Source organism: Spea bombifrons, chromosome 1, assembly GCF_027358695.1.
Source record: "Spea bombifrons isolate aSpeBom1 chromosome 1, aSpeBom1.2.pri, whole genome shotgun sequence".
NCBI classification, from domain to species: domain Eukaryota; kingdom Metazoa; phylum Chordata; class Amphibia; order Anura; family Pelobatidae; genus Spea; species Spea bombifrons.
The window spans coordinates 118,759,076-118,785,536 of NC_071087.1; the positions used below are offsets into that span (position 1 = coordinate 118,759,076).

The window sequence follows — 26,461 nt, forward strand, 5'->3', positions numbered from 1 at the left end:
GAATATTAACTGCCAGAAGGACTGTTTGCAGTCATAGATTATTACTGGCAGCAACAGGGTAATCTATAGTCTGAAAGAAAGACACATTAAATAAATGTCCGCAGGGCTGAATAAGACAAAGTGTGGCAAATAAAATCGGTAATGCGATTAGTACAAATTCACGGTTAATAATTAACACTGATACACGTTTTGCAGAATGCGTGCCATAAATAGAGTACTTGCAGATTCCGACGTCACTAGAATGCGCCCAGTCGCTTGGAGACTTCTGGAACTAGTGTTCTCGAGTCTCTGTTAAGGGCACAGTTTGTTCATCTGTCAGACTCGTTTTAGTCCCGAATTGAAGAAGACTACAACATGCCGCGTGGAAGCCGCAGCGTTCCTGCCCGAACTTCTCCGAGTCATAGGTAAGAACCACGTTTCGGCCGGTGCCGCTAATATTAAGACAAGGTCACTGGCATGGATTCCTGGTACAATGTCACGGTCACCGTAGAAAGGCATCGGTAAACAGGTTGACTCAGGGATTCAAGGATTAACTGTGATGGAGGGGTTAGATTATACCCAATATAAATGTGTGTGTGTGTGTATATATATATATATATATATATATATATATACACACACAAAACGACCCTTGCTGTCAAGTTATCTTGGTGGCTTTCTGTGAAATATAGAAAACTTTTACGTATGACCTACATTTGAGCTCCTGGACAAGTTACACATCCAGGTTAATTACATTAAAATACACAGATCGTGGAAATAATATTTTGCAATATATTTTCTAAACCTTTCATGCATATGTTATTGCCTGTAAAAATAAATAAATACAAAGTGTTAAATACCCCAAAGAAACCACAGAGTTAAATACCCAAAAGAAAGTTTAGAAAAGTGGACAGTGTGTGTTGGGAGCACCTGCCATAGCAGTGCTTTTCAGCTAAAAAGCACAGATTCCTAAATGAAGAGCAAGTTAGATGTCAGGACACCATTCTGATGTCCTTTGAATTTTGGGTCCCAGTTTAAAAAAAAAATCTAATTAAAGAATAACCACCATAGCTTGTGTAATTCAACATTATCCTGTATACTGCTTCATCAGACTAAGGAGAAATACACATCTGCCCTTGTAGTGACATTGTTTGCCCTTTAGTTGTTATTGTTAATAAATGTACAATGTACAGGATCTAGTATTTTTACACTGGGCATTGCAAGCAGTGTTCTGATTAATAGATTGTAAGCTTGTTTCTTGACATCAAACTGTTATGCGCTGTTTGTTTACACGTTGTACAGGACTGTGAAATATGATGGTGCTATATAAAACCATAAACAATACTTTTTTTTCTCAGTGAAATTAAATAACATTTATTTTCTACCTGACAGCCCTGCACCTTCTCATGCTCCTGCCCCTGCACCCCCATCTGCTGTGTCTGCTGCCCCTGCCCCATCCCAGGGACCTGGACTTATGGCTCAGATGGCCACTACTGCAGCTGGGGTGGCTGTAGGTTCAGCAGTGGGACATGTTATCGGAGGAGCGCTCACTGGTGCTTTTAGTGGAGGAAGCTCAGAGCCAGCCAAACCAGCTGCACAGGTGAATTACAAAAATCACAAATAATACAGAACTACACATTTTACTACTCCTGCATAATGCACTGCAACCTCCATTAACTTTTTAAATGGCACAAAAACTTGTGCAAATATAAAACCATTTGGATCAAATGTAAAATGAAAGTAAAGTTACTAAATTCATATATATATATATATATATATATATATATATATATATATATATATATATATATATATATATATATATAATACTTTTTCTGGTAACTTTCCTTGTGCTAGATGCCCTATGATGCCTACATTTCCAGAACATACATGAAATACTGTGAACAATAACTGCTTTCAAATTAGCCTATAGACATTTTCTTCCTCGGAATGCTAATGAAATGCAAACAGTGCTGTAAAACAGATATGAGTGATATGAACAGCTTTACATTTAAATATTATTAATATGAATCGAGGACACGTCCAAGAAACAATAAAGCAGGAAAAGGGCAGATCAGAGGTCCAAATCATTGCTATCTACAGTCTCGTGCGTCTGTTTTGATTCTTCTTCTGTTTATTGTACAGGAAACACAAAAGGCCCCAGCTTTCACTTCCCAGCCCCAGCCCCAGTCCCAGTTTGGCCCATGTCACTATGAAATGAAGCAGTTCCTGGACTGTGCTACCACACAGAGTGACCTGACCCTGTGTGAGGGCTTTAGTGAGGCACTTAAGCAGTGCAAATACAACCATGGTAAGTGTGTGTGTGTGTGTGTATGTGTGTGTGTGGGGGGGGGTAAGGTATTGATTGAAGCATATATTAAAATTGCAAAATATGTGGTTGTAATAAGCAGTGTTTAGGAAGCCAGAATGCTATACTTCATAGAAGTCGAGTCGTATATTTCTATTGGAAGGTTTGTGTATTGAAGGGGTAGTTTAAACGTAGAATAGGGTGTGTTGGCCAGATCATCGTTGTGGCGCGTGAGAAATACAAGATAGGATGTAAAATGGGTTGGATGGAAGAAGTGTGGGTAGATATGGGGTGTCTGAGGGTGACGTCTGTAGTACAAGATTAGAGTTTGAAGGAAATGCGGTAAGCGTGAGACATAATGGGAGATTACTGGTTTGTATGAATTTTGAGTAGTAACTGAGATTGTAGTTGATCTGACTGATATTACTTTTGTGTCTGCAGGTGTCTCATCCCTCTTGTGACATCGATTAGCATTTGGATACTTTAACTAGGTGCAAGAGTTCATCACTACAGTTTTGTGTTTGTTACAGGACCAGACATGTCACACAGCTTCTTGGTTTGTTCTGAAACAGAGCTTGTAATAAATATAGATGCATATGTATTTTAATTAAACACTGTGTCCGTGGTTTATCACTCTGCAGCTAGGTAGCATATAGAATATCTGGATGTAGTCTGGTAGTATGATGGAAGGATTGGTAAAACAAAGGAGAATATCAACCTGTTCGTCGTCTGTCATTTTAACATTTGGAGATAAACATTTACTGGCGTTATAACTCAAAACTTCTGTTGATAGCATGGTCGTTAATTGGTGTCACAGATTTTAGCAGAACTAAGTCTAACTAACAAACTAACTTAGTCAGTAAACATAGTTACACAGGTTTATTCAGTGTATAAAGCTATAAAATGTACAGAATTATAAAAAAAAATGCTTACAATTGTTTGCTTAAGTGCAGCAATACAAGCTCAATAAATCTTAGTTTGCCGTATAAATTACTAAATGACGTGCAATTTCAGGCACTGATTAAAACAAAAAACCCCACCAAATTTGTCTTGATTAATTTTGTTTAAGTCCTCTGCCTTGTTACCATTCAGCTGATGTGAAGACAAGCAAGAATACCTGACTAGAGTCATTGCAAGTGTGTCAAATGCCAGAATGAATATATCCATACTCCAAACGGCAATCAAGAATACTATTGTTTTATTATTCTATATTTGTTATGGACAATAATATTTTGTGTTTTGTTTTTTTTAGTTGGTTTTGTGATGTTATCTACCTACTGGGTCTGTCTAGGCACTGCTTTTACAATTTCCGACTTGCTGAATGCAGTCATTTGTGTTTCTGAATAGGCACTGTCTGGGTCTTTTGTCCCAATATGAAACCCAGATTTCAAGGATTAGAAACCGTTCTGAATTTCTACGCCATTATCAAGCCTTATTTGCATGTTTTTATTTGTTGATTTATAAAGCGGCAACATGCCCTACCCTGATGCATAATGAATATTAGCTGGCCTGTATAGGTTATATGTCAGTGATAGGGGTCTTAACAGTTTATTGTGTGTGTGTGTGTATATATATATATATATATATATATTATACACATACTCTCTTCTAAAAAATCATTCACCATCTCTAGTGTCAAGGCATTTTTAACTGCATTAATTTTCCACCCATATGCTAGTTTAGAATTGAATACCTTTGTCCTTTTTATAGCGTAATCTAAATAAAATCCAAGACGAGCTGGATAAAAAGTTTGTCATAAACATTACCAATTTGAAAAACGTATGTATATAAATGCCTATATCTCTTTTATAGTAGCCACCTTGAACTAGAAATATAGATGCAATATAGTCTAGGCTTTCATCTCCTGGTCATAAAGCTCTTTGTTACATGAGTACATGGCTTCTCAGGATAACCGACTCTTTTGTTGGGATGATAAGCGACTCTTGCTTGGAGAACTTAAAGGTGTTTCCTTGGCCTGACGGACCTTTTTTTGAGCAGTACTACGCCACTTATCTTTTAGGTGTGGATGGGATAGCTTCTGTAGACGTTCTGCAACAAAAAGACAAACAACTTGATTTGATAACAGCAGTGGAACAACAGGCGTTCAAGAAAGTGTAGTTACTTCTAGGACATATAGTTCCCGAGGTCTTCAACACAAATACAACCCCCATAAGGTTGTTTGGATATGTAAAGCAATAATTTTACATATCTTTTCTTTCTGTCGATTTATGATCAACCATGCATCAACTGGCACATCACAAACCTAGGAATATCCAATTTCATATGCTACTCAACATATTTAACTAGTGTATAACAAGCAGAGAACTCGGTGTCTCACACATTATATATGTTTTCCTCTACTCCCTTGCAGGTTCTCAGCAGTAACTCATGGTCTCGGTATATTATATAATATTACTATTAAAGTTACCTGCCAGTGGACCAACAGGATCCACAAGGATAGTGTCCATTCACACATAACGATTATATTAGAATGAAGAGCAGGACTGCAAAACTCCAGCCTTTGAGGGCTGCAAACAGCACATTATTTTGGATATCCCAGCTTGAGCACAGGTCTCAAAATTAATTACATTATTTTTAGGCAAGAATACACAAAGCTCCAGCCCTGTTTGCAGTGATTGAGGACTGGAGATATGGAGCCCTGACCAAGGTCATTTGATCCATTCTATGCTTTTTAGAATATCGTATTAACCCTTTAGACTTCCCTTAAGGCTCCCCACCTGCTAGTTCTGGGTAGCGTTTCCACAAGTTCTCCAGCATGGACTCATACCGCGCTGGCTCTGATCCATCTCCTACAATCCAAATTGTAAACAGAACATGAAAATGGATTTTCACAGAAGACGTTACAAAAAAACATTAAGAACCATTGTACACTATGTTGTCTTTGGTTCGTTAAATAGTACGTTGCTGTCTCTTTTGATTATACCTGTAATGTAAATAACTTGTAGGCAGATGGGAAAAAAAACAGTACTCCAGATCCAGGAACAAATGGAAGTAAATTGTTACAACATATTACAACAAATAAATCTTCACTTCTTCATCTAAGGTGACATTGCAGGTAAATTGGCGCATACGCTCTTTCGTTATTGAAGTTAGAAAGAAACATCTTATGTCTTAGCTCCATCCTATTTCAAAGGGAGTTCTACAAAGCAGGTGCAGGAAATGTACTTATGCGTGCTTCCTGTTTACACAACCACGTTTTAGTAAAAATCATTGTCTAATGTCAACTAAATATGCATTAACTGCCTTTGGGACCAACTGACCTGCCTAATTATTTTACTTCTAATTTACATCATTATTTTAATGAGTCATGGAGATTTTTAAAGCTTAATTGTAGCAAGAAGACACAAGCTTGTAGAGTCATGCCAGGCTGATAATCTTATTATGGTTGCAATTGAGGGATATCTTTCGGTAAGGACTGTGCCTGTCTTTGATTTGCATCTTTTGGGTTACCAAAGATTTTACACCAGCCTTATTATATGAGACAGAGGTGCTATGCAGTGCTGTTACAATTCCATTACTAACAGTGCCATCTTCCACACGTGCACATGTAACCGCTAAACATAAACACTAAGAACAAGCTGTAACAATAAACACTAAGAACAAGCTGTAACAATAATGATTGGATGTATTGTAAAGACTTACGGATGATTTTGACCAGAACATAGCAATGACGTTCCTTTAGGTAGTTCGTACCAATATCCTGTGATCCCTCCAAATCGCTAAGGTTGACTAAGTTCCCCGACTCATCCAATAGATCTATGGAAACTGAGAGAAACAGATAGGAAGAAGACTTAAGTCTGCATGGCTTAAGATCCAATTATTTATCTTGCTTTCAGTAACTTATGGCTCACTACTAATTAAGTAAGCTATGTTATATAAAATCAACATTATATTGATGTTAAAGTTAGGATGTGGCCTCATAATACTTTAACTATGGAAAACCTCATATGTTTTTAAAGTACCTGCCAAGTAAACCTTGCCTTGTGCATTTGGAACCCAAGTCTACTTATATGCTTCTGCACATTGCAATGAGCAAAACATGAGCAGTCTCATCATGGGATCAAGTGCCTGGTGCTTTACACTACATATTCACACCTACTGAAAGCAACCAGGTGTCACGGATTATTATCAGGGCTCTGGGAAAGCCCTCACCCTGTCCATGACTAGCCTCACTGTCCGTTATACTCTCAAATATAGGCACAACATGGAGTAACTTAAGTACAAATGTTTTATCTTTCCTCAGCTCACTTCCAAATAAACCTTATTGACTCAACAAATGCATTCATTCATTTTTTTAAAACTAATTGTAGCTTGTGTTTGTTTTTTTTTCAGCCAATGTAGTTTTTTGAAATATGTGAGAAGGGGTAACGTTACTTAATTGATAGTTAGCTTTGTGACCAAAATAAATAACATACCAAATGTCACAAAGGCTGCTAGACCCTAGCACAATGAGAAAATACACGATGTTAAAAATAATCTTGTAGATCAAGAGAGCCAAAAGTTTTTTTTTGTTTTGTTTTTTACCCCAGTGGAGACATAAAAAAGGAATTCTGAAATATTGCTTAAAGTTTTTCAGCCATTATGTGCATTCTAATACTTACAACACCTGAGTATCACCTTTCAATTTGCAGTATTATCCCATCTATGCATTTTATACATCTTGCCCCTGCTTCTTGGCTTGTAGAAAAATACTTTAGTATGAATTACTCGTTAGTCGGGCTCTACGAGATATTACACGGTCGCTTAAATTTAACCCAGAACACTGTAGCATAGGTTTACTTATTGTACTGAACTGTAAAATGTTGAAAATGCGACAGGTCAACTTTATTGCATGTTAAAATCCTCACTTATTTCACAAATCCCACACCTATGACCACTAGACAACTCATTTGTCCTCCGTACTCACCATCAGATCCACACTGGCACCTCTCTCTTAAACTTTCAATCAAGTTCACTACCTTGCAGTTTGGGTTTAATATAATTTGGTGGTCCGCTGTAACAGAGTTTAAATCAAAGGGTCGGGTCTCAGAAAGTCATGATATTAAATTATTACAAAGGTAATATCGATGGATGTTAACTGATAATGCTGTCAAAGAGGGTAAGACATGGAAAAAAAACACATTTAATATCTATTTACTGCTAATTACATTCGTTTTCCTCCTTCGAGAATACCCTTCTTTAATTTTAGCAGCTTTGATGTTACATCATGACACTTGTTATAATTAAAATTTAGCATAGATAACATAATTCCTTGTACAAATGAATGCCATTAACACACAAAAAAATACAGGGATACAATTATCATGTATTACCGTATTAATGACTTATTGATTTATATAGTCTTTATATGATTTATATTTATATCTCGTTCCAAAGTGCTGTACGATGGGTAAATAAAACAATTAGTGTATAACATAACGATTTAGATTTAGAAAGAAACAAAAGGATCCTGCTCAACCAAGCTTACAATCTAGAAGGACAAGATCCTGTGACAAAAAGAAGGCATTGATTTGCTTTATATGTTATAGTCTATTGTTCTAAAAACTAATAAAGCGTTATCATAATTTCTTTTTTTTATGAGATTAAATCTACAGAGGGAATAATAAAATTATATAAACCTTAAGGCTAATTTGCTAACAATAATAGAGAGTTCCGCTGAATGAAGGCAGCATTTTTAAACAGTTGGATAATCTGGGAGCTACATGTCACCCTCTGTTATGTTACCTATAACAAAAAAGTTTCCCAAAGTAGTAAAAAAAAAAAAACTTTACTACATACCTCCAAATTTCACTGTGACAAACATCTTGTAACAAACTGTTTCAAGCAGCTGCCAAAACTCACACCAGGCCTCTGATTCACAGCTACCAGAATTTCCACTTGTACTCGGATATTAAGACACAGATTGAAGTTTGAGTACTAAAAAAACAGCTGTTATTTAGAAAAATTTCCAAATCATTTTGAAACAAGAAAACAGGTCTATGCTTAGCAAGCTCTGCTTCAAACCGTCGGTTACACTGAAGACGTCTTTTTTGTCTTGGTATCTAAGAGGCCACAAAAGCTTGTGCTTAGTGGAATCTAATTAACCCCTCTGGGGTTTTACAATTGCACAAGAATGGTAGGCTTGGAATCCCTCTTACTGTATAATACAACACACTTTCCCAAACAGATACCTATTGTCTAGACTGATGCCTTTTTAATTTACAAATTAAATCTGCTTTACTGATTAGCAAAAAAAATGTAAACTCTCATGTGTTTATTCTGCTATGTATATATATATATATATATATATATATATATATATATATATATATATATATATATATAGGAAACCTAACACAAAACATCTGCATTTCTATGGTCTCTAAAACCTCTAAAGACGAAACCTATAAACTAATTTTGGCTGACGCAAATCATGTTACTAGTTACCAGGACAGCACACAAAAAATGGAAACTAAGCTACTACCCCTGGATTCAATTTCCATGGGACAAGAGGGGCCGCTACCCCAGGCATTGCATGGAGAGACACACTTGAGCTGCCCAGCAGCAATGTCCCTGTGCCTCCTTGGGCTTCTCTCTGCTTCTAGAAGTAGATGTGACAATATCATGACCTCTGACCTTGCCTAAGCCACCGAGATCCCTAGTTACGGTTTCTACTGCTAACAGTGTGTTGGCTGCATGTCCGGTGCTGTCAATTGAATTATTATTATCTTTTATTTATATAGCGCCAACAATTTACGCAGCGCTTAATGCAATACATATATTCAAGGGGTATGACAACAATTGACAGACTAAGACAAACCGATAGGTGGAGAGAGCCCTCCTCGCAAGCTTACAATCTTGAGAATGTATTAATGGTTCAATAAGGGTCTGTTATTTGATGACTTGGATTAGAGCTGTTGGTTTTTTCAGTCTTTTAATTCTTAAGAAAAATGTTTTTTTTTAAAATTTAATTGTAAGTATTTTGACACAATTTAAATATACATATTATATATATAAGTGAAGGTCGTTTTTTCAGCCAGCAGTTTCCATGGTGGGAACAACAATGAGGAAATACAATCTAGAACGTGGCCAAAATATCAGTAACCAAGGGAAGCAAACCTCTTACATCTCTAACAATGTCTATGCGTTGGCATGTACTGAGCCCACTAATTTGCATACAATGAATTCTGTACTTGTAGAAAATTATATTCAAGGTGGAGATGACAACATCTCTTCCAAATGGGGCGCACATCCACATAGGGAAAAAGAGATATTTGACACAAAATAGTGTAACTCCGTATGCAAATAGGGGCTTAGCAGTATTGCAGGTAAGTAATGCACTCACATTTCCAAGGACATAAATTAGCTCATCACAAAATATTCTTTAATTTTTCATAGAGCAGATGAAATGTACAAAAGCGTGTACAAAGTAATCGGCATAAAACCAGGCACAGGGAAGTCCACCATCCAGCAGATTCCCAATATATGCCTCTCTCTCTCAACGCATTTCACTGGACAACCGGCTTCCTCAGGAGATAAATCAGGATTTTCTTTTGCAGCTTGCCCAAAGATATATGTAGACCACTTTCCTTAAAGCTCAACAAATCCAAAGTGGTTTGGGCGGACCGTGGACGTGTCAAGACCCCGCTCCCATGACCTGGAGGAGAAGCTGCGAATCACCCTGAGATATTCGCCTGGTATGTTCATTGGGCATGGAATTTCATTCATATGCATAGTGCCTAGGGTTCAGGTCAGTGCAGAATTGACCATTCTGCACTGACCTGAACCCTAGGCACTATGCATATGAATAGTGCCTAGGGTACATAATGGGAATGTTATAAAAAGGTAGTGCTTCACTGACTTCAGACCTCATTGAAATTGCCAACAAGGATTTATTTCCCTACCTCCCTTCGGTTCGTATTTGTTTTAGGTCAGGATCAATGGTACCAGGGGCTGGCATCAGTGTGAGTTAAGCTGTCTGAGGTACAGCTAGTTTGGGTGGCATAAGTAGCAGGACCAAGTGCAGGACTCACCATGGGCTGTATTCAGGGTTAATGGGAAGAATTTTTTTCCTACTGTGCAGGGGATGTTTATGCCAGTGGCAATGCCTGTCAGTAGCCTCAGTGACCCCAGGCAGGATTGCATCAGTTAGCAAGTTTAGCATAACACATTTGATCAGTTGATTTCATTACAGTTTGCCTTAAAATAAATTGTCACAGTGTTCAATAACACTGGCCGTTTACCTTCATGACTCTGTGCCCGTGCCTTTATTTTAACATCATTTAATGACCAAATTGACATTGCACATGTCACAGATTCATCTCACTGATTTACACTTACATTAAAAGGGGCACATACCAGTGAACTTTAGCTCCAACAAAAGCTTGGATAGCCCTGTTTAAACCATGTTGAAATCAGTGAGGTTTCTTGAAAGCCATCTCACTGTAGTGTGTAAACCCCTTAGATGAAAACTGATATTTGAAATAATAAAATACATTGAGTTAAACTAATCGTAAACCCAAACACTACAATGAAAGACTAAAGCCTAAATGTGATGTGAAGTCTTTTGTGCTTAGAAGGGAGACTAGTTCTAAGGCCACACAGAGGGTTACACCGGTAGAAAGGTCACAATATTACTGGCAACATTTTCCTTTTGGCTGTCAAAATAAAATAAATATTATGTTATTAGTGGATACGATCATGGGAAGAAATTTGCTTTTAAAAAGGCAAAGCGGCATCAGCCTTGCACGTTTTCGATGTTATTCTCTGAAGTAACCACTAGATGGCACCAGGGCCCTGTATAATTCCAACAAAGCGAACCATCATTATTGTTGTGATTACATTTTATTTAACCCCTTCAGGACCGGGATTTTTAAGCTAGGGTGTCGCTAAAGGACCGGAGCCGTTTTTGTGTTTTTGCCATGTCTTTCTTCAACTGTAATTTTTCTCTTATCAAGTGGTGCACCCACACAAATCATATATTGTTTTTTTCAGCACAAGTAGGGCTTTCATTTGAAACCATTTTAAGCTGGGTAGTACATTGTTTTATTTGAAATAAACTGGAAAAAGTGGGGAAAAAATAAAAAAAACGCATTTTTTACAGTTTTGTATACATACAAATTGTACACACATTGAACCAATGGGAAAAAATTATCCCAAATATATTCATTAAGTTGTCCTGATTTGGAAACCACCCAACATGGCCAGGATTTTTATCTATTTTGACCAGTATAGGGCAAATATTGCAAGGCATGCATTACGTTTTTGAAATGTAATTTTTTTCAAATTTGGCATGGTAGTCTAATAACTGCAATAGTTGTCACAGATACTGATTATCCCCCCAAAATTATATGTTTATGAACAGTAAATAAGTCAAGGTGTACAACTAGGGTCATTTTGACACTTTTCAAACAGGGATTTTATCGCCAATTGCTGCCAAATTTTGAGGTATTTTTATATTTTTTTGTTTTTTTTGCATATGTTGCAATGTTGCTTTAGATTTTATATTATATTTTGTATAGAATATGTGCAACTGCAGAAAAAAACACCAAATTGTGTTCACCAACATCCCCCGATTCCAACAAGGCCTCACATGCATGGTTCATGCAATTTTTGAGGAAGCTATGAGGGCAAAACTGGAACATGCGCATTTTAGTTTTCACATTTGGAATTTTCAGAAATTGGTTTCCTGGGCCCATATCCCATTTGGGACATTTTGGAAGCCCCCCAATGTAAATTACCCCAGAAAAGTATATATTTATGAACAGTAGACAAGTCAAGGTGTTCAACTAGGGTAGTTTTGACAGTTTTCAGTTAGCCATTTCTTCACTGATGTCTGCCAAACTTCACAGGGAAATTATTTTATTGCGTTTTTAACGCATACATTTCAATGTTGCACTGAATTTCTTGCACACCATAAGTGCAACAGTGGAAGAAAACACCACATTTTGTTCACCAACATCCCATGAGTCCAACAAGGCCTCACATGCATGGTTCATGCCTTTTTTGAGGAAGCTATGAGGGCAAAACTGGAACATGTGCATTTACATTTTTTTAAATATTTTTTTTTTTATCAGATTGCTTGTAAGTGACAGGTTTAGGCCGCTGACATCAATCAGGGAGACCGATCAATAATCAGCGACTTAAAATGTCACCGACAAGTGATCAGGTAATAATTATGATTTTTCAATTTGTGTTTTTTCATAATTACCCTAGATGACCCCCCTCTCTTTGTAGAGCAGGGTCATCCGTGGGCTGCCATAATGATCCGATCACTCCTATTGGCCAGGAGCGATCTGATCAGCCCAGCATTTGACCTGGAAGCACCCTGGACTTTCAGGTCAGTGCTGTTATTTTTTTTTATTATTGTTATTATTATATTAATTTTTTTAAATTAATTTATTTTTTAATTTTTTTTATTATTATTATTTTTTACATTTTTTTTAACTCTTTCAATGCTGATGCTCCATTGAAGCACAGCATTGACTGGTATTTAGTCCCCACAAGCTTGTGGGGACTAATATTAACCCTTGCAATGCTGCGATGGGGGTCATACACAATCGCAGCATTGAAGGTGTTAATTGAGGAAGAGGGGGGTAGGGGTTAACTGAGGAAGGGTGAGGGTGGGGGAGCTGGTCTCCACACTCATGTGGAGACCAAAGAACCCTGTCTCCCTGTCCCTGAAGCTGCCTCTGGCAGCTGGGACACAATCTCCAACAGACTGGAGATTGTAGGGGAGGAGTCTCTCTGATCAGTCCTACAGGACTGATCAGAGGACTTCTGGGGGCTCGTTTTTGCTGTTGCTGGTCTGCCTGGGCTTCCAGGCAGACCACCAGCAGCAGAGCCCCCTACAAAACGGGAATTAACCCCTTCAATGCCGCGATCGCGGCATTGAAGGGGTTAACACTGCACTGACGCTCTCATGGAGCGATCAGGCAGCAGGGGGTGTTGGATCAGGCCCCCACACTTGTGTGGGGACCCATTCAACACCCCCCCCTTCCCTGAAGCTGCCTGTGGCAGCTGAAACCGCGATTGCAGATCTTTCTGCAATCGCTGTTTCTGCCTACAAAATCACTCCGTGGGAGTGATCGTAGGCTTGGGGGCGGGTTTAGAGAGGCTGTGCTGTCTGCCCAGGACTCCTGGGCAGACAGCAGCAGCAGCGCCTCCACGATCACCGCGATCGTGGTGATGTGGGGGGCGTTTTTTGGAGGAGACGTACCTGGTACGTCCCGGTCTACCGGTGACCAGTAACCAGGAAGTACCAGGTACGTCCCGGTGCTGAAGGGGTTAAACTATATATTGTTTTTTCAAAGAGAGCTAAAGCTTTTGATTCCATAGTTAGAGAATTAGCTGAAAATTTAGGATGAGAAATTAGAAAAAAACCCTATTTTTTTAAATATATTTTCCCTTTTAATCCTCACAAAATTAGGTAAAGTGATGGAAAATCCTCTCCAAGTTTATCAATTCAGGTGTCCTGATTTCAGAAATACCTATTTTTTACATTAGGTATGATGGGATTGCAACTCTAATTTTAAACAAATAAAACAAAAATACCCACAAAAGTATATATTTCTGTAAAGCAGACAACCCAGACTGTCGTATCAGGGGTATTTGGGCATTCTTCACGCAGCATTTTGGCCACCAATCACTGTCAAAGGCGGCCTCAGAAATTATTTCCTGCGCTTTTTTCACCAACACTTCTGCGTTGATTAGATTTTTTGCACAAGGGTATGTGTTATGGCAGAGAAACCCGGCCAAAATTGTTTAGCTGCATCTACTGATTACGGAGATACCCCACATCCTTAGTTTTTTCTTTCTAGAGGGCCATATCCATCCCTTGCATATAGTACCCTATAGGGTACTATTTTTTTATACTTATGGCTTAACGGGTTTGGGGGTTGTGAATGGAGGCAGGATGGTTATACTTTTTAGCTGTTGTGTTAGGGCAATGGGATGTAAGGTTTTTTTTCCCTTTTTTTATTATTATTATCTTTTTTATATCTTTTTTAAAAATGTTATTTTAATTTTTGTATTTTTTTTTTAAATGCACCGTTATCAGTGCATTATGATTTGAGGTCATCTTAGGGACCTCTTGAAACTGTTATTAATACCAGTGATGTCACAATGACATCACTTAGCTCACTTTATTGTTTTTTTAAATTATTATTTATTGGATTATTTTAGCGATTTTGTTATTTTTATTTTTTAAATCACTAACTTTTTTTTCTTTTTTTGCTAATTCGTTTTTCAGCAAGGGAGAAGAAACATGGTTTCTCACGGGAGAAGAGTTAGAAATCTCCCTGCGATCCCCCTGCACAGATCACACTGTGATCTCTATGCAAGTCCCCACAGACTTGCATAGAGATCAGTGTCTGTGATCAGTGCCTCATCCGAGCTATCGGATATCCCAGCAGGGTCCTCCGATGACCTTCTGGGTGATGTCAAGCAGTGACGCGACCCGGAAGGGAATTTAAAAATGTGACAGTTTTCCAGCGTTCGCACCAGAAGCTGTTACATGAGATCGGGCAGCAGAAAGCCAGGGTACTGGCTTCTGCTGACAGGAGGGAGTCCAGGCTGTGAAAGGACAGCCTGATCTCCCGTGTAGCGGCAGTGATGCAAGAAGGACAGGATGTACCGGTACGTCTATAGGGGACTGAAGGGGTTAAATGGCGCTATTGCAACATGAAGGAATACTGTACTGATAGTACATAACATTAACACTAACACAAATCGCACTTAAACCACACTAGTACAAAAGGAGATGAGGACCCTGCTCCTGCAAGCTTAGAATCTGTATAAAAAATCTATACAATCTATACCGTATTTTTTGTAGTTTACCATTATCATCTAATCTCAAAGAAACTTAATTAGAATATTTGACCCAACCAAACAACCAATACTCTCCCATCCATGTACGATGTTGAAGTATCTAATTTTACAAGCTGTTTTGGTGCTCCTCGATGAGGTAAAGTTGAAAAGGACTGTGTATAGGAGGGTACATATGAATGACTGATACCAGGGAACTCTTCGGGTAATTGCCCAGAGACTCAGGAAGAAGCACCGATTCTCCAGGTCGACACCTGAATCCTCCGGGTGACGGGTTCCTGACACAATCCACTACTCGCTTATTTCCGCCTTAAATGGGGGTGTGGCCCACCGAAATCAGCATGATAGCCCGTCGGCATCAGTGGGACCACTTTTGATGTCAGTGGGACAGCTTACTCACATCAGCAGGTAGCCCTGGCCGCGTCCCACAAGGGTAGGTAGCCAGAGCCCAAAAGTTGCTAGGTAGCAGTAGCCAAAAAAAGAGAGGTGGTATTATTGATAGTTATGGCTGTGATCAGGGCCGGATTAACATAGGGGTTAATGGACCTGAAAAAGGCCCAGTTAAGGCTTGGCTGACCCACCGGTACTGACATGATACTAAAGGGGGGGCAATATGCAAGGGTGTTGGCAAGGAGGTCCTGGCTGGGGGGATCACAAAAATCATTACTCAAGGGGGGGACTGGGTCGTAGGATAAATATACAATGTGGGCAGTGTTCCCTCTAAGCTGTGCGCTTGTGCGCGCACACATAGCTTTTTTAGAGCGCGCACATGTCCAAAAATTGTGCGCACAACAGTTTTTCCCAAAAAAGAAAATAATAATAATTTTTTTGAAACTTTATGCGGCGCGGATATTGCGCGCACAAAATGTTTGCTCTGTGAAACTTTTTGCACAAGAGAAATTTTCTGCGCACGCCAACTAAGAAAAATTAGATGGAACATTGAATGTGGGGCTAGCTGGGGGTAATACACAAAGGTGTGGGGTCAATAGGGTGACCACATCGGTCATGTTTTCAAGCACATATATATATATATAATTTTTACATATTGCTGACCAGCCCAGATAAAATGCTGCCCTGTTGAATGGGGGATGTATAGACTAATGGAATGAACCAACTAGTCAGATATACATCCCCCATACTGCAGGGCAGCATTTTTTCTAGGCTGGCGGCATCAATACACAAAGGGGCAGTTGGGGGCATAACATGAATCAAGGGGCAGGCTGGGGGCTATACAGTCCTCACATCCAATCCCTCACCAAATCTTGCCACGTTCACCTGAAAAACATCTCCCGATTTTGCCCATTCCTCACACAAGAAACAACAAAAAAAATTAATCCACTTCCTTGTCATATCCTGTATGGACTATTGTAACTCTCTACTAACTGGCCTCCCCCTCTTACACCTTTAGACTCTCCAATCCATCCTCAACACTGCAGCTAGATTAATCTTTCTTTGTCATTGCTCCACTATGCCACTCGCCAATGGCGTCTCCAGCTTTCATATTTAGGGGGCACATGGGGGACAGGGACCAAAGTAGGGGGGCAATTATAAAACGCTATATATATATATATATATATATATATATATATATGCGTTAGACATGCATAATATGTACTTATCTCTTTGATGTAAAGACCATGATTAAAATATGATTTCAAAATAACAGCTGAACTGGCAGTTATTTTTCATTCTTTAATATTAGACCCTGCTGCCAATATATGTAAATATTAGCCCCTGCTGCCAATATATATTAATATTAGCTCCTGCTGCTAATATATATTAATATTAGCTCCCCCCTTCTCTCTATCTCCCCCCCTTCTCACTAGCTACCCTCTCCCTCCTTTGTAGTTCACTTACCTTGCTGCATGGGCTGCTTCACTACTGAACGCCGGTATATATGTTTACATATTTTTTGCAAGCCATGGATGTTAACGGATTGCCAAGGGTTCCGAGGGGACCTCTAGTAAAACCTGGGTATCACAGTTGACCCTGCCCATGGAAGTCAGGCACACATTCTTATTAACACGTTCCCATAACTGAGAGAATAATTCTGCAAAATTACAAAGAAACACTTAAATGATGCTGTAAATTTTACTTTTAGCTTTTGAAGAAGCAATAGTAGAAACTTGTTATACCAAAATGTGAGATGCCGGCTCAAATACACTTCATTTGCTATTGGTCGATTTCATTTGTTCAGTGATGAGTATTTTAATGTTCTGTGTTTACATTTTTTCCTTTGATAATATTTGTTAGCGTACTGTTGTCTCTACTTTTAAAAAGCTCCCCAGAAAATGCAGAAGGATAATAGATAATTGTACCTATGGTTATGAGTGGACATGGTAGAGCTGCCTGAGATAATGGATAATCTTCAGTTACTGAAGTCTACTTATTCCTCATCGCAGGCAGCTCAGTATCATTCATCATAAAGCTTTGCTTTCCTTCAATGTGTTTGTGAAGTGTCAACAAATCATACTTCAGAGGCATATTCTTGTTTTGCATAAAGGGGAGGTGTGAGTTATACTCTATATTACTCTATAGGGTCACTGAGCACAAAAGGGCTGAAACTGGGTTTGTAAGTTATCCAGTCATTTGCGCCTGCATCATGAACACTGTGCTCAGTTTTTATCTCCTTGGAATTTTCTTAATTGGTAAGTGAGGTGCTATTAAGGCTAAGACAAACCATTAGGTAAAGAGGGCACTGCTTACAAGCTTACAATCTATTTCCTAATATTTTTAGCTGGTTAAATGGATGTGTGTGCTCTGTCTGTAGGTGACAGGCATATAGACAAAATCATGCTCATTCTCACCTTTGATATCATATTGATGACTGTGAATAATCTGGTTTGTTTGTGACTCATACTATGTGTTTTGATTTTTTTTTTATCCCTAGGGACCCATGCACAATACTCGGTGACACAAGATGCTTCCATGTCTACCAGCTCTGGAGAAAATGTCAAAATAGACTGTGTCCTAGGAGGGGGTCTAACTGTCAGTAACAACAGAGTGGTATTTGTTCAAAAGAAAACTGATAGTAAACCCTCATCAATACTATATTATTTCACTGAGTCCAACAAGGGAATGGGACCAGGGGTCCCAGCACGATTTGCGGGTTCTGCCTCAGGAAATGTAGGGTCCCTCTCCATCACCGGGGTGCAGCCTGAAGATGAAGCAGATTATTACTGTGCAACATGGACTGGTAGCCAGTATCACAGTGATAGGACAGAAAGAGGAAGACATGCAAAAACACTGAGCATCACCTGAGATAGCTGTGCTGTAAATGATATGAATTCCTTGAGAAGCAATCCAAAGGTATTGGATGTTAAGACAATGGTGTACTTATAAGTGTAACTTAAGTGTAGCTGAGGACTGGCAGCCTCAGTTAGCTGTTAAGAAGAACAAGGAGCCATGGAGAGCTTTACCTTGGGATGCACAGATCCCAGCAATTATTACAGCCCCTCCATTCACTCTCCATCCAAGTAGGTGTAAAAACAGGCCATCATAACAACAACAAAAAAAGTTCTGAAAACTGCTGTCGTGCCTGGTAAATCTACTTATTCTGCACTCATTTCTGAAATATTTGTTATAGCAAACAATTGGCCGGTTTAGTATAAAACAATTGATACATTCACCTATACAATTTCAGTGTTATTTAAAAAACAATTCATCTGCTTACATTTTAGTCTTTTTGAATAGCAGAAAGACTGGTGCTTCTGGTTTTGCACTGGAATGTGAATGATGAAAAGAAGCAGCAGTCTCATGTAATTTGGTTTGTAGCGTTTGCAAGACATTTTATTCTTAATTACTAACTGCCCCCAAGTGATGAGCAGTTAGTAATTAAGAATAAAATGTCTTGCAAACGCTACAAACCAAATTACATGAGACTGCTGCTTCTTTTCATTAAGTCTAGAATACTGAATATCCTAAAATATTATATTTTATATAACTAAAAGGAACTAAAAAATTAAGAAAATGCTGGTGTACAAAAGGAAATTGTCTGTGGGCTCCAGGGGAATTTATTGTTAAACATGTTGCTTTGATCTGCCATTTACATACTGTTTCTGGGAAGCTTGCAGTACTAATAAACAAGAAATAAGGTCCCTACTGGGGATTCCCCCTTAACCAAGAGAGGCAGCCAAGTTTTTTCCCCCACCGCATGTTTATGGTATATAGTAAAAAGTTATTAGGGAACCCAACAGTGCCCACATGATGTCATCCAATCCTCATATTTGGATCAAGGAAAGTAACCATCCCAAAGTCACATGATGTTTTAATAAAATGTGATGCAAAAAAATAATCCATTCGGTGGCAGAAATTTGCAAAATGGGCACTGGTTGTGCAGGAGCATTTTTATATACCCCTGTTCACCAGCAGTATCAAGTGGTTGAAGGATGCATTGCATCCTCCATTGACTATAAACAAAGTCTCTTGTTTCTATTTTTACTGTTAATTGAATCCCCTTCATCCCATAGAAAAGGGTTAAAGAGAAGGCGGAGTGATAAAGTTTTCGACATTCTCAGCACATCTCATGAGCTTCATTATAGACCCCTTACCCATGCTTCTCATTTGCAAGAAATGGAGTTAATCCCCTTTTTTTTTTTTTTTATTTAAGTATCATCATGTCAAACGAGCTGCAGCAACTTTGCCCCAGGACACCAGCACTCTCTAAATTATCTACATTCACTCACATTCACTCACACTCTCTAACACTCTCACAAACTCTCATTCACATTCACTCTCTCTAAAGGTTTGTCTACCTTCTCTGCCAACCGCTTCTGCTTTTTCTGGCCACTTCTGATGACCACTTCTTCATCATCTTCTATCATTTATCTTCTATCTTCATCCACATCTCCATGGATATAACCTGTCAAAATGACAGCGCTCCAGATCCTCCAATTGGGGGAGGGGACGCCAACGCAAGAATTGCAAACATTTTTTTTATTACTTTAGTATGGTTTGGGTTTTTTTTATTCCTTTTTAGACCTAAGAACCTAAAAGAACTTCCCATTGGTACCCACTCAGGAGGAACATTAGACACTAACTAATGGTGTTTGGTTTAGAAAGATAAGGGAATTGTTCTGGATTTACAAATTACAAACATTATTCCCTAGGAAACTGAATGAGGAGGAGGATTTAGCTTTATTTTTGTAGTCTCCATCCTGTGTGTATACATTGTTTAGAATAAGCCCTAAAGGGAATAAAGAGTGAATTTGGGTGGGGGTCAAGTGTAGGTCAGTAGGTGCCCATTATAATTCATGGAAATTAAGGCCTTTATCAAGGGGTGGGGATGGGTCAGTCTTTCTCTTTTCTCTAACACCAAACATCAGGGGAAATTATGTTTGTCCAACCTTGCCTGCAGGCTGGGTTAATTCTAATTTATTTTGCCCTGGTATAGTGCAGAAGCAGGCTGTTGGAGATATGGCCCTGCTTGTGGTGCACAAGCCAATGGGCGCAGGTGCAAGACACTTCCTGGGACTGGTCCCCGGCAATAATGTAGGTTTCGTAGACACCGTGCTAGCAGGGGAAAAGCCAGTGGCTTCAACTAATTTATTGCAGCAGAATGCCTGTACCAGGGTCAGTGGAGTCGACAGGGGGGCCATGGGCCCCCTACATAATGCTGTGCCCCCCCAGTTGAAACGCCGTTTTTTTCCCCGCAGCCGTGATAGACGAGGAGAGTGAGAGGCGCCGGAATAAGTTTTAAGCAACCATTCGGCGCCTCTCCTCCGCGAGGCTTCTGTCTTGTCGCGGTGCCGGCATTTCATGCTGAGCGCTGGTATATGACGTCATGGTTTATATGGTTCAGTTATGGTACATATGGTGATGGTGTTTTTATAGATGTCAATTATCAGGTACAATTTCCATATATTCATATTACGTAATATGTGTTGGGTTAAAAAACTATTTATTGTTTGGAGTGTCACAGTGTTTTGATTGAAGGGGCACTGTGGCCATATTATATATTCCAATAGCGGAAGTAAAATGTTGGTTAATCAATAAAATTGTGTCTGTGTGTATTTTGGGGGTATAGCTATTAAGACAAGGCCCTATAGACTGCTCCACGGTCATGATCTCTATGTTTTTTAACTTTTATTCACACTCTTTACAGCACTATATTTTGATTATGGAACTGGAAGATAATACTGCATTGCTCATCTTCAGTGTAAAAACAATATATAGGGGGGGCACACAAGATACCACAGTCAAACTGGGGGGGGGGGCATTAATAATTTCCACCATTAAATCATACCACTGAAAAAACATATATAATGTGCTATGGAATGATACTTTTGTCATTGGACAATACAATACTTAATCATTCAACGTGGGAAGCCTGAAGCCACAATTTAGTACGACTAATCCTTGAAAACAACAAAATACCTTAACTTTTCCACTACATGATTTCAGGGCCTAATATTAGACCCTGCTGCCGATATATATATAAATATTAGATCCTGCTGATATATATATATATATATATATACAGGGCCGGCCGAAGACTTAACGCCGCCTGGGGCGAAGTTTTAAACTTCGCCGACGCCATATTCTACGATCCCCCCCCCCGGTACTTACCTTTAAACAGTCCTGCGGCGAGTCTCCCTGCTCTGCCACGGTGCCGGCTTGTAATGCTGAGCGCCGGAAATTGACGTCACTTCCGGCGCTCTGCATTACAAGCCGGCACCGGGACCGAACAGGGAGACTCGCCGCAGTGGAGAGAGAGAGAGGGGCGCCGAGCGGGTAAGCGAAAACCACTCGGTGCCCCTCTCTCCTCCGCTTCAAAAAAAAAAACAAAAAAAAAGCGCTTGGGGCGGCAAAGTGCCGCCTGGGGCAATTGCCCCAGTCTGCCCCATTATAGGGCCGGCCCTGTATATATATATATATTAGCCCCTGCTGCCCATATATATTAATATTAGCCCCAGTTGTCGATATATATATATATATTAATATTAGTCCCTGCTGCCGATATATATATATATATAAATGCACACAAACCAAAGGGAGAGGCTGCACACTCAGAAATGTTGTAAATATACACAGGCTTTTATTTGCCCAGGTGCTCCAAAAATAGCCAGATATACGTAACAAAGAAAAATGGGCACTCACGGATCTTTGTAGTAAAATGCATTAAACACTAGTTTATTTCAATCAGCACGGTCAACGTTTCGGACCACCTCCGGTCCTTTCTGTCCTTTCGGACCACCTCCGGTCCAATCCGTTGACCGTGCTGATTGAAATAAACTAGTGTTTAATGCACTTTACTACAAAGACCCGTGAGTGCCAATTTTTTTTTGGTTACGTATATATATATATATATAAATATATATATATATATATATATCAGACCCTGCTGCCGATAGCAGGTATAGATCAACACATTAACACACAAACCCAGCTTTGCATGTATAGATCAATTGAAATTCACTTGTGATCTCAGCACTGAAGGTATATATCAAATAAACAGAATCAGACATACAAATCCTGTATTTGCAGATATACAATAATAATATATTAAACGTAGCATTGCAGGTATAGATCAAATAAATACATGGAAACAGCATTGCAGGTATTAATCAACTGAACAAGACCTACAATTCGCAGGAATACATAAATAATGTATGGAAACATAGCATAGCAGATATGGATCTACAGAATAACACAAAAACCCAGCTTTGCGGGTATAGATCAATTGGAATTCACATAAAAACTCATTAAAGGTATATTTAAAACCCCCTAAATTACAGGCATAGATCAAAGGTTCCACACCCCAAAGTCAGCCCTGGTGTCCACACTGCCCACATAGAACCTGACCAGCCCCCAGATAACACACATAAGATTTGCCATCTTTGTCCCCAAATAGCCCAGCGCAAGTCAACTTTGTCCCCAAACAGCCTGGCCCGTGCCATCTTTGTCCCATATACATCCTGCCTGTGCCATCTTGGTCCCCAAGGCTCAAACATCCTGATAGTGCCATCTTTGCCCTTCCACTATTATACATCTATGATGCACACAAACATATTAACTCATGCTCTCCCTCAATCAGACAACTCATCCACATATTAACTCATGCTCTCTCTCATTCAGACAACTCATCCACATATTAACTCATGCTCTCTCTCATTTAGACAATTCATCCACATATTAACTCATGCTCTCCCTCATTCAGACAATTCATCCACATATTAACTCATGTTCTCCCTCATTCAGACAATTCATCCACGCATTAACTCAAGCTTTCCCTCATTCAGACAATTCATCCACACATTAACTCAAGCTTTCCCTCATTCAGACAATTCATCCACACATTAACTCATGCTCTCCCTCATTCAGACAATTCATCCACACATTAACTCATGCTCTCCCTGATTTAGACAATTCATCCACATATTAACTCATGCTCTCCCTCATTCAGACAATTCATCCACATATCAACTCATGCTCTCCCTCATTCAGACAATTCATCCACATATTAACTCATGCTCTCCCTCATTCACACAATGCAACCACACATTAATTCACACTCTTTACTTATTTAAATATTCTTACTACCCTCTTCCTCAATATCTACCCCCTCTCCTTCCCTTATTACTTTCTACCCCCTCTCCCTCCCTTATCACTTTCTAACCCCTCTCCCTCCCCTTTCCCTACTCACTATCTACCCTCCCCCTTTGTAGTTCTCTCACCTTTAGGTCCAGCGACGAGAGCACGAGGCTTCTGTCTTCCTTCTCTGCTGCGGTGCCCGCTGCTTCACTGCTGAGCGCCGAAATATGATGTCATATTTCGGCGCTCAGCATGAAATGCCGGCACCGCGACGGAGGTAGAGGCTTCATGGAGGAGAAGGGCAATTGCCCCCCCTTGCCCCCCTGTAGCGACGCCACTGCATATGATTATAATGTGTAATGTTTTAAAAATACAATATATATTAAGGTTATATCTCAGTTTAGGATTCAAACAAAAATATTTTTATCTTTTATTTATATTGCGCCAACAATTAAACAGCGCTTAATACAATGCATATATTCAAAGGGTATGACAAGACAAGAATTAACAGACTAAGACAAGCCGATACATTAGGTGGAGAGAGCCCTGCTGGTAAGCTTACAATCTTAAGGGAATGGGGTGACAAACATAAGACACAGAGGAAGGGTGAGAGGTAGTATGGTGGTTGTATCAATGACAGGGAAGTTCTAGCAGCTAAGATGCTGCGGCTTCTCTGAAGAAGTGAGTTTTGAGATGTTTCTTGAATGTTGGGTGGAAGGGTGAAAGCTGAAGGTTCAATGGAAGTAGATTCCAGAGATATGGGGCAGCCCGGGTGAAATCTTGTAGACGGGAAAAGGAAGAAATGATAAGCCCATGGAAAGAACGTAAGGATCGAGTAGGAGAGTATTTGCTTAAGAGGGCAGAAATGTATGGAGGAGCAGTGTTATGGAGGGCCTTATATGTTAGGATTTTAAATTTAATTCTAATTGGGAGCCAGTGGAGGGTTTCACAGAGTGGGGATGCAAAAGAGGAGCGACGTGCAAAGAAGATAAGCCTAGCAGCAGCATTTAGGACAGACTGTAGAGGAGAGAGTCGAGACAGTGGAATATCAACCAGAAGAGTGTTGCAGTAGTTGAGATGATAAGTGAGTAAATCAGAGTTTTTGTGGATTCTTGGGTGAGGAATGGGCGGATGCGAGAGATGTTTTTTAGGTGCAAGCGTCAGGATTTGACGAGGGACCGAATGTGAAGGTTGAAGGAGAGGTTACAGTCAAGGATGACCCCGAGGCAACATGAGAGATCGTTGTGTTGTTAACAGTGATAGAGAATTCAGATAGTGGAGTGGAGATGGAAGGAGGGAAGATAACAAGTTCAGTTTTGGAAAGATTAAGCTTCAGGTAGTGTTGTGACATCCATGAGGAAATAGCAGGGCTGAAACAACTAATCGATAAAATCGATAATAATCGATAATGAAAATCGTTGTCAACTTTCACTGCAGCTTCATAGAAGCCTCAGCGTAAGTGAAGGGCAGTAACGGAGGCTGTCTGTGCGATGCATACCCCCACCGGCTGACAGAGAATCATCCTCTCTGTCAGCCGGTGGGGGTCTGCATCGCACAGACAGCCTCCGTTACTCACCTTCACTTCACTGAGGCTTCTATGAAGCTGCAGTGAAAGTGCCTGTCAGTAACGGAGCCGGGTAGAGAGGCAGAGCGGTGTATGGGAGGGGGGAGGAGTCAGAGGGGTGTATGGGAGCCACCGTCCCATACACCACTCTGGCTCCTCCCCCTCCCATACGCCACTCTGCCTCTCTATTCGGCTCCCTGGTGTCTTGTGAACCTCCGTTGCTGACAGGAGGCAGAGTGGAGTATGGGAGGGGGGAGAAGGCAGAGTGGAGTATGGGAGGGGGAGGAGGCAAAGTGGTATATGGGAGGGGGAGGAGCCAAAGTGATGTATGGGAGGGGGAGGAGCCAAAGTGATGTATGAGAAGGGGAGGAGGCAGAGTGGAGTATGGGAGGGGGGAGGAGGCAGAGTGGAGTATGGGAGGGGGGAGGAGGCAGAGTGAAGTATGGGAGGGGGAGGAGGCAGAGTGGAGTATGGGAGGGGGAGGAGGCAGAGTCTAGTATGGGAGGGGGGAGGAGGCAGAGTCTAGTATGTAGACAGATTGGGGAGGGGGAGGAGCCAGAGTGGTGTATGGGAAGGGAAAGAGCCAGAGTGGTGTATGGGTGAGTTATAGTGGTTTATGGGGGGGTATTATGAATTTCAGGGCATATAGGGGGAATAAGGCATATCGATATTAGGCATATCAGGGAGGCATAAAACATATCTGGGGGTAAAAGGTATATCAGGGTGCTCAGTTGCATATCACTGGCATATATGGAGTGTAACGCATATCGGGGGCACAGTGGCATATCAGGGGGCACAGTGGAATCTGGCATATAAGAGGTATAAGGCATATATGGGGGCAGAGTGGCAAGCTGGGGGTCAGATGTGCATAACTGGGGGCAGTTTGGTAAATAAAAGAAAATATAAACAAGGCTTTTTTCTGATAGTTTTTATTAAATATGAAAAATAATCGGACAACTAATCGATCATTAAAATAATCGTTAGTTGCAGCCCTACAGACAAGCAGTTAGTAATACGGGATGTGACGGATCGTCCTGTGCCCCAGACTGGACACATCCGCCCGTCAGCTCCTTCCCTCTCCCAGTAAGCGGACACTCTGTGGCTGTCCGAAGAAAGCAGTCACAGACCAGCACTTCCCTCAATCATGAGACAGGACTTCATGCTTTGAGGTTTAAACAGAACTCTCTTTATTACAAACACACAGAACTTATATACAATCTCCATTCACTGTGCACCGAACCCAACCCCCAATC

At 40.1% G+C, this 26,461-nt stretch overlaps 3 protein-coding genes across 3 annotated transcripts; 2 read left to right on the forward strand and 1 right to left on the reverse strand.

Moving 5' to 3' along the window:
* Positions 1-242: 242 nt before the first annotated feature.
* CHCHD10 (coiled-coil-helix-coiled-coil-helix domain containing 10) lies at positions 243-2,899 on the forward strand. The gene is made up of 4 exons (XM_053470734.1): positions 243-404; positions 1,372-1,579; positions 2,125-2,290; positions 2,729-2,899. The coding sequence occupies exons 1-4, from the start codon at positions 355-357 to the stop codon at positions 2,746-2,748; spliced, it is 444 nt and encodes a 147-aa protein (XP_053326709.1). The 5' UTR covers positions 243-354; the 3' UTR covers positions 2,749-2,899.
* A 1,229-nt stretch (positions 2,900-4,128) lies between these two features.
* On the reverse strand, positions 4,129-8,298 carry C1H22orf15 (chromosome 1 C22orf15 homolog). The gene is made up of 5 exons (XM_053470778.1): positions 8,087-8,298; positions 7,215-7,301; positions 5,951-6,073; positions 5,026-5,097; positions 4,129-4,336 (listed from the first exon to the last, which is right to left on the reverse strand). The coding sequence occupies exons 1-5, from the start codon at positions 8,109-8,111 to the stop codon at positions 4,191-4,193; spliced, it is 453 nt and encodes a 150-aa protein (XP_053326753.1). The 5' UTR covers positions 8,112-8,298; the 3' UTR covers positions 4,129-4,190.
* Positions 8,299-17,702: 9,404 nt separating this feature from the next.
* On the forward strand, positions 17,703-18,390 carry VPREB3 (V-set pre-B cell surrogate light chain 3). The gene is made up of 2 exons (XM_053470744.1): positions 17,703-17,760; positions 18,003-18,390. The coding sequence occupies exons 1-2, from the start codon at positions 17,715-17,717 to the stop codon at positions 18,371-18,373; spliced, it is 417 nt and encodes a 138-aa protein (XP_053326719.1). The 5' UTR covers positions 17,703-17,714; the 3' UTR covers positions 18,374-18,390.
* Positions 18,391-26,461: the final 8,071 nt, after the last annotated feature.

Excerpts from the sequence above, each read along its gene's own strand:
- CHCHD10 (XM_053470734.1), top strand. The coding sequence starts at position 355 with ATGCCGCGTGGAAGCCGCAGCGTTCCTGCCCGAACTTCTCCGAGTCAT. Across the intron at positions 1,580-2,124 it reads CAGCCAAACCAGCTGCACAG|GAAACACAAAAGGCCCCAGC; the intron begins GTGAATTACAAA and ends TTTATTGTACAG. Across the intron at positions 2,291-2,728 it reads GCAGTGCAAATACAACCATG|GTGTCTCATCCCTCTTGTGA; the intron begins GTAAGTGTGTGT and ends TTGTGTCTGCAG.
- C1H22orf15 (XM_053470778.1), bottom strand. The coding sequence starts at position 8,111 with ATGTTTGTCACAGTGAAATTTGGAG. Across the intron at positions 6,074-7,214 it reads GTGCCAGTGTGGATCTGATG|TTTCCATAGATCTATTGGAT; the intron begins GTGAGTACGGAG and ends TGTTTCTCTCAG. Across the intron at positions 4,337-5,025 it reads ACGCTACCCAGAACTAGCAG|AACGTCTACAGAAGCTATCC; the intron begins GTGGGGAGCCTT and ends TTTTTGTTGCAG.
- VPREB3 (XM_053470744.1), top strand. The coding sequence starts at position 17,715 with ATGAACACTGTGCTCAGTTTTTATCTCCTTGGAATTTTCTTAATTG. Across the intron at positions 17,761-18,002 it reads CCTTGGAATTTTCTTAATTG|GGACCCATGCACAATACTCG; the intron begins GTAAGTGAGGTG and ends TTTTATCCCTAG.